General features: G+C 43.4%; 1 protein-coding gene across 6 annotated transcripts in view; it reads left to right on the top strand.

The window, feature by feature from the left end:
• The first annotated feature begins 9,397 nt into the window (after positions 1-9,397).
• Positions 9,398-15,819, top strand: part of TJP1 (tight junction protein 1) — a 308,480-nt gene continuing 302,058 nt past the window's right edge. For 3 of the 6 annotated variants that reach the window (XM_038418334.1, XM_043493218.1, XM_038418333.1), the window contains exon 1: positions 9,624-9,745. In XM_038418334.1, the coding sequence (XP_038274262.1) occupies positions 9,651-9,745 (95 nt within the window). In that variant the 5' untranslated portion in view covers positions 9,624-9,650. Of the gene's footprint in view, positions 9,746-15,819 lie in introns of all 6 variants that reach the window. The other 3 variants (XM_038418328.1, XM_038418329.2, XM_038418327.1) reach the window with 3 other exon arrangements.

Genomic DNA, 15,819 nt, shown 5'->3' with positions numbered 1-15,819 from the left:
CCCCCCAAAAAAATTAGGGAAATCTAGGAGCATAGGAATGGCTGTAGCATAGGTCCATCTCATTCTGTATCTTAACTTCAGCAACAGCCTATATTTTATTGTAGTAGCATGAATGTATTCCACATAGGATCTGGCAAGGATGGTATGATGGCCTACGCTCCTGGACAGTATTGCCTAGTGGTGAGGGCTTAAGCCTTTCAAACTGCAGGGCAGGGCTTTGGTAAGGGAGCCTGAGCCCTCTCACTCCACTGGGCTCCAGCCCAGGGCTCTGTGAAGGCTAATCAAAGGACTGCCAGTGGCTCATTAGGCTGCCTTTCCTGAACTACGTCCTACCACCCAACTATTGTCCAAAGTTCACCATCTGTGATGAGGAGATACGTAGGGGATAATCTCACCACTTGGCAACTCCTTGTGGCTGTGCATGGTGTGGTAGCTCCCTCTCTCTTTCAGGGCAGCAGCTTCCTCCTCTTGTGGCTTAGCCCTCATCCATGTCAGTTCCAACTGCCTCCCTTGCTGGGATAGTCCATCAACAAAACAAGGGGAATTTGTCCATGAGTAGGAGTCCATAAGCAAGTGTGAGGAATGCCTCCCTCTCAGAGTATATCTGAAGCAGGTCCTCCCTTCCCTCAGGAAGGGACCTTTGGGCGGTTGTTGTAGGGAGAGATCCTGCCTTCCCTCAGCTCTTCTCTCAGACACTACAAGTTGCAGGACTGCTCTCTTCCCTGGTCTGCTCCCACATGAGCTGTTGATTCCTTTTAACTTCTCCTCCAGTCTGTGCATCTCTTGCAAGTGTGGCAGGGCTGGGCTGGCTAAACCCAGAACAGCTCCTTACCCCTTGTTGCTCAGTGTGGGTTTTGCATACCCCATCACAGATAGTGTTAAAACTTTCTTCCAAACAGCAGGCCACCAACACAAAATTGCTACTTGCAAATTATTAACGAGAATCTCAATGGCTAAATTCTAGCAAGCCCCTCCTTCTTGACAGCCCACAATCAAAAACATGGCATGAATTTCCATAGAGAGCAAGTCTGGAAACCAATAGATGGTTCTGCTACTTCGGAGGCAACACAGAAAAAGCTCATTTCCTTTATGTAGACTTTAACTGAGTGAAGCCTCATTTTACTTTGAGAATTTAAACTAAAGGATTAAGTTATTTTAGAAAACTGCATATAATTTCTATACAGTTTACAGCAACTGGGGGCATTTCCTTCACCATAGCCATGTAGAAGCTGCTGCCAACTGGGCTGCCCTGTCACAATACTTCAGAGATAAAAACCTGCCCCAAAGGGAGTGGTCAATTGTGCAATAATATGGGTTAGGAAATTCCTTTCTGGCACTACTGAAGTAATTAGTTCATGCCTTGAAACATCAGAACACTTAGCATATACAATTTTTATATGCTATATGCTATTTATATTAATAAGTGTCCAATCTTTTATTATTATTGAAAACCAGATTTTGCCCAGCCCTTACATACGTGAGCCGTGGTGGGTACAAGAAGCCTTTTACCCTGTTCCTCTTCCTCCTAACAGTCCATGTAAGGGCCTGGTACAATTACAATGCAGGGCTCCTCCCTCCACATTCTTCCAGGGCCACACTATGACCATAAATGGGCAGGGAGGAGGCAGGGCCATAGCTCCACCAATCCTTGGAGTTAGCATGCAGGAGGGAATATACATATACAGTGATGTATCAATAGGTATGTCCACTTTGCATACCAGGGAACATCTGGAGGTATTCTTGCCTTCCAGAATATCCCCTTAGGAATAAAGCTTTGCATTTCCCCCAACACAAATCTCCGCATTGAAAACCCAATTAAGCCTGAGTTATTTGTCCTAATGTATTGTGACAGTGAGTTCCACAAGCTAATTATGTGGTGTTTGTTTAAGTTTTTCTTTGTATCTGTTATGCACACACATAAAATTGTCCTTGCTTTTGGATGGGGAGATGGTAACATCAAGAGTCTCCCCATCAGATGTTTCTTTAGATGCTATGGAGCATTCTTACTTTATTTTGACAGGTATGACCTTAGGGCTGGTGTCCACTTAAAAGTTTTGCTGGCATAGCTATGTCAGTCAGGAGTGTCAAACAAAATCAAAACTCTTAATCAACATTCCTATGTCATCAAAGGCCCTCCTGTAGATGCAGTTATATCAGCAAAAATGTCCATTTGCCAGTATAGCTTATTTCATTTGGGAACTGGTATAAGCTATACTGGCAAAAGAACTTTTTTACCATAAACTGTGTCTCCACTAAGAGTGGTTGGCAGTATAGCTATAGTGTAGACTTGACTTCAGTCCCCTTTCTCTTCTCTGGAGCCTCTAGTGGTATGTCTACACTGCAGTGTAAGCCTGTGCTTTAGCCTTGGCTCCAGTCTAACTCCCCTTGTGTCTGTACTGCAATTGTACTAATTAATCTAGGGCTTGGATCCAAAGGGCCCAGGACCCTGCAGGAGTGAAGGATCCCAGCTCAAATTAAGCCAGGACCCAGGGTCTCAGTCCTATTGCTTTGCAGTGTAGATGAAGCCCTACTCTACTTGGGTCCCGGGAGTCTGCTGCAAGTATCCCACAATTTCATGGGACAACTTCCTTAGTCTTCTCTATCCCAACAATGTGCAATCCACTCTGTTGAAAACGGAATACCCTATCCACCCTTGGCAAATGACAGCAGCTCAGGTCAGCATTAACCCATTGTCTTCTGATCACTGATCTGCAAGTACACTATCAGAGGGCCTACTGGGTTTTCAATGGAAAACGAATTGATCAAGCCTTTTGCAAAGCAAGCTGCTTCAAACTTCCTGTAACATGCAAGTGCACCATGGTCCTAGGGCTAAAGCGGCCACATTTCGGTATGAGGGGAGCTAGGGACTCTAGTATATGGTTACTTTGACTCAAGTCTTTGCACTACAGTGTGGACACCAGAGGCCTTGGTTTGAGTGCAGGTTAGAAAAATCTTAACATGGGGTTAAAATACAATGTAGATGCTCAAGCCTAGGGTTCCCTAACATTGGTCATCTGACTCAAGTCCCATAACCCTTGGCTTACACTGCAGTGTAGACATACCTGAGTCACAGATCCAAATGACAAAGCAGCCTGTTTCAGAGACTTCCCTGCCTGGAAGAGCTACATTAATACTATGATTATATTTGAGTGAATGTTGAAATGTAATGGAATATCCCATTTTGAAAAAGGAAGTATTATGAGAAGAGGGACTTCTTGTTAAGAAGCAAGACTTATTAGGAAATTCAACTAATAGTGGAGCACAATTATTTAATGACAAATTTTAATGACAATGGTCTATCATGTTAGATTCTGGAATGATAAAATGTCACTTTACCTACTGAAGTGTATAATATGAATTGTTCATGTCATATTAAATGCTGCAGTAGTGTAGAATATCCCCAATGTGTATTCTGAAAACTCCTTGCTAATGCTTGACAAAAAAGCCATGTCCCATTGATGAACGTGTGCTACTAAGGTCTGGTCTACACTAGGGGTGTGGAGATCGATCTAAGTTATGCAACTTCAGCTACATGAATAACATAGCTGAAGTCAACATACTTAGATCTACTCACCACGGTGCCTTCACTGCAGCGAGTCAACTGCTCATGTTCCCCCGTCGACTCTGCCTTTACCTTCACCTCTCGCTCCGGTGGAGTACCAGAGTCATTGGGAGAGCGCTCGGCAGTCGATTTATCCTGTCTAGACTAGACACGCTAAATCGACCCCCACTGGATTGATCGCTGCCCATCGATCCAGCGGGTAATATAGACAAGCCCTCAGAGTTTATTATGTACTGTGTGTGCTGTGCCCATTTCTTTGTTTCAGTTATAAATTCTGTGGCCTTGCCTGGACTGGGAAAATTGGGACCATGAGCACAGGTCCAGTGTGGAAGCTGCAGGTGCAGACAGAATTAGGAAAATATTTTCCACATCAAACTAAATTACGATTTTCAATAGATTTAAATATTGGTAGATTTTTTTCTATTAGCTAGTCCTCTTCTGAGAGAGCTACAGTAGGTTCAGGTCAGTGTTCTACAAGCTCATTATTTTTTTAAGAGCTCCTGTTTTAGGAAAAATCAGGCTTTGTGTATATCACATCCCTGCAATTTCCGATTTGGGAGTCTTTAGGGGTTAGGGCAGGAGAGAAACATGTTTTTGACTTAGAATGAAAAAGCACAGATTATTTTTATATTTATTATTATGCATTTATATCATAATAGTAAGGTTGCTGTTAGGCATTTGTGGGCCCCTTTTTGCTAAATCTTGGACAAATACAGTTGAAGACGTAGCCCCTGCCTCAAATTATTTACCTTCTAACTATATTGAGCTTTTTATTCCATCTGCAAATAATAAAAAATAAAGGTGAAGGCATACTTGAAGAGAATATTATAATGTATGTAAACACAAACATTAAAAATAGATCCACAAATCCATGTCTATCTTCCTGCACAGGCTCATAAAGTGAATTTATAGTCTCAAATGTGACTTTGTAAAAATGTCATCGTAGGGCTCTGTGTTTATCCAAGCAATAATTTCATATCAAGATTTAACTAGTTTATAAATTATATATATATATGTATTGTGACAAAGTTCCTCCTCTACCTTGGTGGGTCTTGCGCTTATTTGCGGATTTGCTCGCCTTGGAGCTTCACGGTAGCCCTCAGTTTGGCCGTTTTCATGAACCCAGTCCAGGTCAACTCCTCCTGTGTCTGACCAGGAGTTGGGAGGTTTGGGGGGAACCCGGGCCTGCCCTCTACTCTGGGTTCCAGCCCAGGGCCCTGTGGAATGTTGCTGTCTAGAGCGCCTCCTGGAACAGCTGTGCAACAGCTATAACTCCCTGGGCTACTTCCCCATGGCCTCCTCCCAACACCTTCTTTATCCTCACCATGGGACCTTCCTCCTGGTGTCTGATAATGCTTGTACTCCTCAGTCCTCCAACAGTATGCATTCTCACTCTCAGCTCCTAGCACCTCTTGCTCCCAGCTCCTTACATGCACACCACAAACTGAAGTGGGCTCTGGAGCTAAAGTGAGTAAAAACAATAAAGAGTCATTATTTTAAGTCATGAAAGTAAACAGAGAGTCCACTCTGCATGTGCACAGGGAGCAGGTCAATTGAACAAGAACGTTGCATTTTTTCAGTCACTTTTCTGATCTTAACCACATTTCCTGTTTCTCTTAAGGTTTATGGTACCTAATTTAGCAGGTCTGATATTCTGTTCTTTAGATGGCAGTCATATATGTACACAGTAGGCAGTACATTAGCAGTATTAGTCTCAAAGGCAAAACCTAGAAAGGACATGAATGACAGTTAAGTAGAAAGTTAAAAAAATGAGGAGTACTTGTGGTACCTTAGAGACTAACAAATTTATTTGGGCATAAGCTTTCAAGGGCTAAAACCCACTTCATCGGATGCATGCAGTGGAAAATACAGTAGGAAGATATATATACACAGAGAACATGAAAAAATGGGTGTTGCCATACCAACTGTAACGAGACTAATCAGTTAAGGTGGGCTATTTTCAGCAGGAGAAAAAAAACTTTTGTAGTGATAATCAGGATGGTCCATTTCAAACAGTTGAAAAAGTTTTTTTTCTCCTGCTGTTAATAGCCCCCCTTAATTGATTAGTCTTGTTTCAGTTAGTATGGCAACACCCATTTTTTCATGTTCTCTGTGTATATATATCTTCCTACTGTAATTTCCACTCCATACATCTGATGAAGTGGGTTTTAGCCCACGAAAGCTTATGCCCAAATAAATTTGTTAGTCTCTAAGGTGCCCCAAGTACTCCTTGGTTTTTTTGCTGATATAGACTAACATGGCTACCACTCTGAAAGTAGAAAGTTGTATTCCCCACCCCTACTGTTTCTCTTGGCCAGAGTCTAATTTATTGACTGTTTTTTAAAATTAAGTAATTCCCAATTTTTTAAATGTTGGATCTATTAGAAGGAGAACAAGAACCCATGAAATGTGTCTTGAGAGCTATAGAGGATCAGGCCAATGTGAGAGACACTGAGCCAGTGCTTTTCAAACCTTCCTATTTATGATACTGTGGAATCGCGGGATGTTTCCACTAATCCCAGATTTCCTGGCTCAGAGAACAAAACTGTTATGTCCCAGCCACTGTTGTGACCATAAGAATATGATTATTATAATATGATTTAATTAACATCTGTTATACTTGTGAGTGTAATGCTGGCATTTCTTATCCTGATGTATGGAATAGGCCTTGGTAGAATATAGTCTAGTATGATTCTGAGGCACCATATGCATTTTAAAAAAGGAAATTTCTGATATTTGAGTCTTGCAAGTGAATATAATTTAAGGTATATTTTTTCTTTCTTAATGAGGCTGACAGCACTTATTTAACTCATGGTAAATACTACAGCTCATACAATTCACACATCTGTAATATCTTGGTACAGCTTGGTTACTTCATCATTAATGTGGGTTGATGACACCTGTACTCTACAAAATGTATACACCCTTAAATAATATAGGGCCAGTCCACTGACCTATTCTGGCAATTGAGATGGGTAGGATTATGAGTTTGGACTATCTCTCATAATCTTGAGAGCACTGGTGATAGAGCTTTCTCTATTGAGGCCCTGTGAGCCTGGAATGCTATTTCCCAGTATTCACACCAGAGCATATCTGTGGCATCTTTTGTGCCAAGGCCTAAATTATTTTGTCTCCTTTTTGCTGTTGGGGGGCTTGTTATATTGTTTTAGATCTTCTCTGTTTTATGTGGACATTAAAGATCCTTGGACATGTTTTTCTCTGGTATATGCAGCCAAAAAAACTCACACTGCTATTGATCAGTCTGTCAGGTAAATGCCTGCCTTCTCCCCAGAGATGTTTTCACCTCAGTGGTTCTGTAAGTACATAGAAAGCATGATATGATAATATACTGTTTCTCACTTTCTATACTGTATGTCTTCAGAATGTCTTTGTTTTATAGTCACCTATGGAGTGCCATATGTAAATATTAGTGAACTTTGGGGTAAAAGGCACAAAACAGGTTTAAGAAATTATTATTAGTATTATGTGTTGAATATAAGATGCAACACATAATTGTTTTTAGTTATATTTGTTAAGGTTCCCAGAGAATGAATGTCTAGGAATGATTATATCACATTTATAGGTTTGATTTAATAGCCATCTGCCTTTCAAATCTATAATTTCTTTGGTTGTGAGAGAATCAGGAATGATGTTCTTTCTGCTGTTGATTCATTAAGCTTTGCATAGGAATTCCTATTTCTGTGGTGCAGAGGTGAATGTGGGGCAGGGGATCCGCAGTAACCTTGTTTCTAGTCATTTCTCTCTCTCTCTCTCTCTGTTCAAAAGGAGGTTTTGATTTAGGTGCTACTGCTGGGAAGCTCCCCAGCCCCTATGCTGGAACACAGTGGTCATGGCCTCTAAGCAGCAGCCAGTTTGCGTTTGATGCGGTGTTTGGCTCCATAGCCTGATTACAGCTAAATCACAAGTGATGGTGGCAGGGGGTGGGGGTGGGGATGAAAATAACATGGGGCTATTCTAGGCGCTAATGAGATTAGAGCAGTGAGGACAGAGACCCAGAGGGGAGAGGGCAGCGCCGGGCTCGGAGCATGGCAGCGGCAAAGTGGCACTGGGTAACTGAACTGTCCGTGGGATAGGGCATAACGCTGCTCTGGAAGGAGGGAGGGGCAGACCCCAGCTACCGGAGACTGACGGGGAGAGGGAGAGTACAAGGGTCCAGTGATGGTGGGCGGGAAAGAGAGACCCCCACAGAAACCCCCTGAGGGGTGGGGAGTGGAGCTGAGAGAGAGGCCCTCAGATGCCCAGAGAGATGTGGGGTGTCAGAGAAAGCCCCCCCAGGTGCCCAGAGAGATGGGAGGGTCAGAGAGAGGCCCCCAGAGGGATGGGGGTTCAGAGAGAGGCCCCCAGGTACCCAGAGGGTTGGGGGTCAGAGAGAAGTCCCCAGAGGAATGAGGGGTCAGAGAGAGGCCCCCAGGTGCCCAGAGGGATGGGGGGTTAAAGAGAGACCCCCAGAGCAATGGGGGGTCAGAGAGAGGCCCCCAGAGGGATGGGGGTCAGACAGAGTCCCCAGGTGCTCAGAGGGATGGGGTCAGAGAGAACCCCCCAGAGCAATGGGGGGTCAGAGAGAGGCCCCCAGAGGAATGGGGGGTCAGAGAGAGGCCCCCAGAGGGATGGGGGTTCAGAGAGAGGCCCCCAGGTGCCCAGAGGGTTGGGGGTCAGAGAGAGGCCCCCAGAGGGATGGGGATCAGACAGAGTCCCCAGGTGCTCAGAGGGATGGGGGTCAGAGAGAGCCCCCCAGAGCAATGGGGGGTCAGAGAGAGGCCCCCAGAGGGATGAGGGTCAGACAGAGTCCCCAGGTGCCCAGAGGGATGGGGGTCAGAGAGAACCCCCCAGAGCAATGGGGGGTTAGAGAGAGGCCCCCAGAGGGATGGGGGGTCAGAGAGAGGCCCCCAGGTGCTCAGAAGGATGGGGGGGTCAGAGAGAGGCCCCCAGAGGGATGGGGGGTCAGAGAGAGGCCCCCAGGTGCTCAGAAGGATGGGGGGGTCAGAGAGAGGCCCCCAGAGGGATGGGGGGTCAGAGAGAGGCCCCCAGGTGCCCAGAGGGATGGGGGTGTCAGAGAGAGGCCCCCAGAGGGATGGGGGGTCAGAGAGAGGCCCCCAGGTGCCCAGAGGGATGGGGGTGTCAGAGAGAGGCCCCCAGAGGGATGGGGGGTCAGAGAGAGGCCCCCAGGTGCCCAGAGGGATGGGGGTGTCAGAGAGAGGCCCCCAGGTGCCCAGAAGGATGGGGGGGTCAGAGAGAGGCCCCCAGAGGGATGGGGGGTCAGAGAGAGGCCCCCAGGTGCCCAGAGGGATGGGGGTGTCAGAGAGAGGCCCCCAGAGGGATGGGGGGTCAGAGAGAGGCCCCCAGGTGCTCAGAAGGATGGGGGGGTCAGAGAGAGGCCCCCAGAGGGATGGGGGGTCAGAGAGAGGCCCCCAGGTGCCCAGAGGGATGGGGGTGTCAGAGAGAGGTCCCCAGGTGCTCAGAAGGATGGGGGGGGGTCAGAGAGAGGCCCCCAGAGGGATGGGGGGTCAGAGAGAGGCCCCCAGGTGCCCAGAGGGATGGGGGTGTCAGAGAGAGGCCCCCAGAGGGATGGGGGGTCAGAGAGAGGCCCCCAGGTGCCCAGAGGGAGGGGAGTCACAGTGCCCCCGGGACGGGAGTGCCCAGGGTACCTGGTGAGGGGAGGTGGCAAAGCGATATACCCCAGGTAAGTGGGCTAAGTGAGGGAGAAAGGGTTTGACCCCAGGGCAGGGGGCCGGGAGAGAGGGAGCGCAGCAGGAGGCGGGGGAGGAGAAGCACGAGAGCTGGAGGGCAGAGAGGAGAGGCGCGGCAGCAAAAGGAGGAGACAAGTGTGAGCTGTGGGGGGAGGCAGAGATAGAGGGAGCGCGGCAGGAGGCGGCGGAGGAGGAGAGCGTGAGCTGGGGGGGCAGAGACAGAGGGAGCGCGGCAGGAGGAGGAGGAGGAGGGGAAGAAGCGCGACGCAGGAACGGCAGATGCCTGGAAATAAAAATTTGATGATTGCATGCAGCGGCTGGAGAGACTCTGTCGGTGGCGGCGGCGGGGACGAGGCAGGGACAGGGGGGGCGACGGCAAAATGAAGTATCAGAAATACCTGACTGTCTTGCAGATGGCCATAGGGGTGACCGCCTCCAACAGGGGCAGTCTGATGCCCTTAAAGAGGAAGCTGTGGTGAGTAGGCACAAAATGGGCAAGAGACAGCCGGGTTGCTGCCGGGCGCTGCATGCAGGATGATGGGGAAGCCGGCTGAACCTTGCACCTTGTCACACACGTTGCTTTGTTCCTGGGATTGGGCTCTGGGCTGAGATGAATAAACAGTGCATCCTGCGCAAGGCGCAAGGACTCATGTCGGACCTACCACTGCCAGGCATTTATTGTTGTTTTGTTGCAGAAATTATGGTCCTATTTAAAAACAAATCAGGAAATAATTTAAAAAGTGGCCCCTGGTGTTTCATAGAAAACACCACAAGGGAAAGGTCATGAGGAATTATTTACCCATACTATTTTTTTAAAAAATCAAAGACAAATCATTATGTTCAGCCTTTTGTTGAAGGAACTGTCCATTTACCCGCTACAGTTTTCTTTTATGAAAACGTCTTGATTTTAGGAAGCACCCAACTGTAAGCCTCTCCATGGTTCAAAAGTGTAATTCTCAGAATAATAAATGTTTTGAGAAAGAAACAACAAACATTTGTCAAAATAAGATAATGGCAGCTCCTTCAGAAAGGTGCAGGGGTAGTTACAAGGAAGGTTTATTATAGGCTACAACAACACTGAATATTATAGGCATGGCAGTCTGATTGTATATTTTCTTTGATTGTTTTATAGTTGTTTCTTTTATCTGTAGTATGAATAAAGCCTGACTTTGAAATGCCAACCCACTATTTTCTTGACTGGTGTGAATCTCAAAAAGGGAGGTGCAATATTCAAATATAATATTATACTTTTAATTTCAAAATATACTTATTTTTTCTTTGACATATTTCCAATGGTTTTTGTGCTTACTGGTTGGTGAGCTAAACTGATTTTCTAGATGAACTGACAATATGTTAAGAAAAATATATAGTACTGTAAAACTGCAATGTGGGTGAGTAGGACACCAGGAAGCATATGGCATTGCAATATCCAGTCACTCTTTTGTCTTGTAAGGGAGCACTGTTAGCTTGATTGAAGCAGTAGGATGCATGTCATTATCAGAACAAATTATATTAAGGAGACAATCTACCTGACTGCAGAGCCAAATTTTCTGGGAAAAACATCCTAGATCTTGAATTGCATTTGCATCTTAAGAAAAAATATCTTCATAAGATTGAGAATGAGACTTGAGCAGTAGTGTTCTTATGGATTCCTATCACCATAGCCATGGGTCACAGTGAAAGAGTGTAAAATGTCTGAGAAAGAAGTGCTAAGACATGCTGTTTAACAATGAGGTAGCTTCAAAATGAACTGTTATCACAAACAGCATCCTGTGACAGCACATATTTTATACCTTCTTTTTTTTTTCCACCAAATGCATCCGATGAAGTGAGCTGTAGCTCACGAAAGCTTATGCTCTAATAAATTTGTTAGTCTCTAAGGTGCCACAAGTTCTCCTTTTCTTTTTGCGAATACAGACTAACACGGCTGCTACTCTGAAACCTGTGTTTATACCTTCTGCGGATCTTGGCATTATTTTATTTTGTCCTTATTCTCACATGATCATCCAGAGCAGGCAACGTCAAGGTAATACATAAAACAGGGAAGCAGAAAAAAAATTGCTATAGGCCAACTTCATTAGATTAACATTTTACTGATTTAAGCTTCCTTTAACAACTGTTTTCCAAAATATACTTCGCTATATTTGTTTCATAGTTTATCTTTTTATTTCATTGCAGAAAATGTAAAATTTAGAAAACTAATTTAACATTCTGGTATTTTAAAAAGTCACTTAGGGTTTTGTGAAGTATATTTAATAATCTTTCTAGCACAAATAGTGAACCTTACTATAATGTTTATAGAAAATAACATTATTTTAGTGACCTAATTTGGCAAAAACATATTCTTGTTAACTGTAACACACAAAATCAAACATTTTCCTTGGAAAAATTATTCTTTCATGTGGTTATCTTTGATTATCCTAAGAAAACCCACTTTTGTACTGTAGACAGTGGTTTGGGTTTGATTATGTCAGAAGCATAAAGTGCTACTACCTATACTCTTCTCCCAGCAATGTCATTCCTTTTCACTTTGCTGATAGTGCATGCTGCATACAGTAATGTATATGTCCATTTACTTCAGTGAGAATTAGATCAGCCCTATATTTCCTAGTTTTATGGTGAAATTTCCCTGCTTTCCAAGGGACAGGTAAGACATATAGTGGGTCCTAAATGAGGAACAGACATTTGTTTGTTGAAAGAAAAATATGATATGTATCCAATGTCATTTGAGTTAGGTTGTTGATGGTCTGGGTGAAAGGATCAGACAAAAACATGTTGCTTTTTTCTATATAAGAATTCGTGCCAATTACTTAAATCCTTATATTTTACATCTTTTGATTAGTGTTTCAAATTGTTATCTCCCTATCAGTGGATGACAGTGGGGAACTACCGGTTTCAACTTTGCATTAGGAGCCTGAGTAGGGTCCATATGAGATTGTCTCTGTGGGTATGTGTCTGTGGGTGAAATAGTAATTTCCACTATATTTTTAAAGGTATGCTTAAGTGGTATTTGTAATTAAGATTTTATTATGATTTAAGTTTAGGGTTTTTTTCAAATCATACATTATATAAAGCTTTGTTTTTGTGAAATAAATATATTAATTTTTATTATGTAAATCAATGCAATATATTACAAAAATGCAAAGCAAAAGGTACATACCACATATCATCAATAGTTTCTAACCTGATGTACAGAAAGAAAATGTATAAATCAGATTAGTTCATGCTTTTAATATGGTCAAATGGTAGCATATTCTTCAAGTTTATAAAAATGAGAATTTCAGTATTCTTTTTTTCCCAGGCAGATTCAGAAGTTGTTTTATATGTTAGTACATACTGTAAGTGCAAGCAAAATAAATCATTTGATAAAAAAGGTTTAAAATATTTATCTTTTGTTTGTGGAGATAATCCACCTGAATCCTACTGAATGAAAATGAAAAAGGTAGCAGCAATTGTTTATTTCTTTATAGAGCATCTGCCACTCTAATTTCCTCCCACTCCCCCCAATAAAAAATTGTAAGTCCTATTTTGTGAAACACAAAAAGCACAACTACAAGATCAAAACAAAAAAGATGGATGCTGGATATCTCATGGGATGGGTAATTGGCTATAGAAACATTCATCTCTAGGATGCCAGTTCAAACCCAATCTATGTTATCATTGTCTGACAGTTGTTTCCATTTCATATCTATTTAGTAAGCTATATTAAGTGAGTCGGATGTTCCCAATCTTATTCCCAGGTGGCAAAACTACCATCATACTTGGCAGTAATAAGCAGAGAGGCTAAAAAGTGACTAAACTCTTGCCTGAAAGAGGTCCCTCTGTCCAGGTCAGAGCTGAGGCAGTGTGGGAAGCTTGCAGTGCTGCTGCCTTTATTTCACCTGTTTTGTAAATAAAGGCCTTCACTTCCCAAGTTGTCAAATGGCACATTTTATGAGCATGAAATCCACTTTCTATAAAATAAACTAGTATTTGCTACATTACATTCAAATGTATGTTTGCAGATGTGCACTTTTAAGACTTTCCATTAGAACTACTGCTTTCAAATTTGAATAGGATTGTAGGTTTGGAGAATTGTGAATCCTTTATTTTGACATTGAACCTTGGCTATACCAGCTGTTAAAGAACAGAACTATGAATCTGAGATGTGGTAATCACACACAGAAAATTATGTCAGTCTCTTTAACCTTGGTAAGACAACCCAGGATTTTTACTGTCAACATCAGCTTATAGTTGGGTTGTTTGTTTTTTTTTTTTAAGGTAGAGCGCAGCATGAATTAACACACCTGCTAAATTACTTAAGGAAAATAAACTACTGATGTGTAAGAATCTTAAAACAGTAGGCCAAAGTCAATATTTACTGAAATCCCAATACCTGCAAGCTAAATGTATTGTAAAATAGATGATGTCATGTAATTAATACATGTTATTTCCTACCAAACTGGTAGTAAGGTTTTAAGTAAGGTTTTTTAATCTCTAGACTTTAAAGGCCTTTCAATGGAGAGACAATTTCTGTAAAAAATATATGTGAAATCAGGAGAGGATTTTAGTGAGAAAAATAAATCACAGTCTGCGAGAGTTCTAAAAAAATCTTCCATCTTTGTTTCATCTTGATCCTGATCCCTCTTAAATCAATGTTAGGACTTCTGTTGACTTCAATGGTGCAGGACTGAACTCTTTGCGAGAACGCTCAGAAAACAAGATATAAGATTCTGTCAGTTGTATCCAGACTATTATGGCAATTGTTGAGACAAATGTGAGTAGTGTAAATATGAGACTTTTGTATATGTTTTGTGGTTGTCTGAGATGACCCATAGTTTAAAGAAAAATATGTAATATATCAGATTGAAGAAATTACAGATACATTGCTTCCACAAGGTAATTTCCCCCACCCCAGCCCACTGTTTGGGACTATTATTAACAAGACATATGAATAACTGGGACATAATGAGCTTGATCATACAGTGTTGAACATTTTGGTCCCAATCCAGCATAGAACTTAAGCACCTACTTCATTTCAAGCACGGTTGTCTAATTGAAGTCAATGGGGAGCTATCCACATGTTTAAAGTTAAGTACATGCATAAGCACTTTGCTGTATTAGAATGTTCAGCATCTTGAAGAGCAAGATCAAGCCTTTATTGAAGGATACATGTGGTGTCATGGCAAACCTGTGAGGAAGTTTGCACAGCAGCAGCTACCTGCACAATGCCTGGTTCTTTAGTCTTTTTTTCATGAAAATCAAATTGGCCCTGTCACTCATCATTTAAAAACAAATACTACTGCAATATGGAATGGCTTTCAAGTCTTCTCAGGGTAATCAGTAGGAATGAATGTTAGCCCTTCCTGTCTTTTTTTGATATCATTGATCATGTTCAAGTGAGTCCTACTCAGTGATGAGGTGCCAAAATCTTAACAACAGGTTCCCTCCTCACCCCACGAGGGAGACTTTGCCCACCCCCGCCCCCCTGGGACTCCTGCCCCATCCATCCCCCCTGCGTTCCTTGATGACCCCCCAGGACCCCTGCCCCATCACACCCCTCCCCTGTCCCCTGACTGCCCCCAGAACGGGCAGGAAGGTCTCCTGGGCTACCGTAGTGTGTGCCCACCCCACCCCTAAGAGCCAGAGGCACCTGCCGGGGGGCGAGGTGGGGAGTCCGGGAGATTCATAGATACTAAGGTCAGAAGGGACCATTCTGATCATCTAGTCCGACCTCCTGCACAGCGCAGGCCACAGAATCTCACCCACCCACTCCTACGAAAAACCTCACCCATGTCTGAGCTATTGAAGTCCTCAAATCATGGTTCAAAGACTTCAAGGAGCAGAGAAGCCTCCCTCAAGTCACCCATGCCCCATGCTACAGAGGAAGGCGAAGAACCTCCAGGGCCTCTCCAATCTGCCCTGGAGGAAAATTCCTTCCCGACCCCAAATATGGCAATCAGCTAAACCCTGAGCATATGGGCAAGATTCACCAGCCGGATACCCAGGAAAGAATTTTCTATAGTAACTCAGATCCCATCCATCTAATATCCCATCTCAGGGGATTTGGCCTATTTACCCTGAATATTTAAAGATCAATTACTTACCAAAATCCCATTATCCCATCATACCATCTCCTCCATAAACTTATCGAGTAGAATCTTAAAGCCAGATAGATCTTTTGCCCCCACTGCTTCCCTTGGAAGGCTATTCCAAAACTTCACTCCTCTGATGGTTAAAAACCTTAGTCTGATTTCAAGTCTAAACTTCCTGGTGGCCAGTTTATACCCATTTGTTCTTGTGTCCACATTGGTGCTGAGCTTAAATAATTCCTCTCCCTCTCCTGTATTTATCCCTCTGATATATTTATAGAGAGCAATCATATCTCCCCTCAACCTTCTTTTAGTTAGGCTAAACAAGCCAAGCTCCTTAAGTCTCCTTTCATAAGACAAGTTTTCCATTCCTCGGATCATCCTAGTAGCCCTTCTCTGTACCTGCTCCAGTTTGAATTCATCCTTTTTAAACATGGGAGACCAGAACTGCACACAGTATTCTAGGTGAGGTCTCACC

This window comes from Dermochelys coriacea, chromosome 10, assembly GCF_009764565.3.
Source record: "Dermochelys coriacea isolate rDerCor1 chromosome 10, rDerCor1.pri.v4, whole genome shotgun sequence".
NCBI classification, from domain to species: Eukaryota; Metazoa; Chordata; order Testudines; family Dermochelyidae; genus Dermochelys; species Dermochelys coriacea.
The sequence above is the reverse complement of the archived record's forward strand: the minus strand, read 5'-3'. Positions and strand labels throughout refer to the sequence as shown.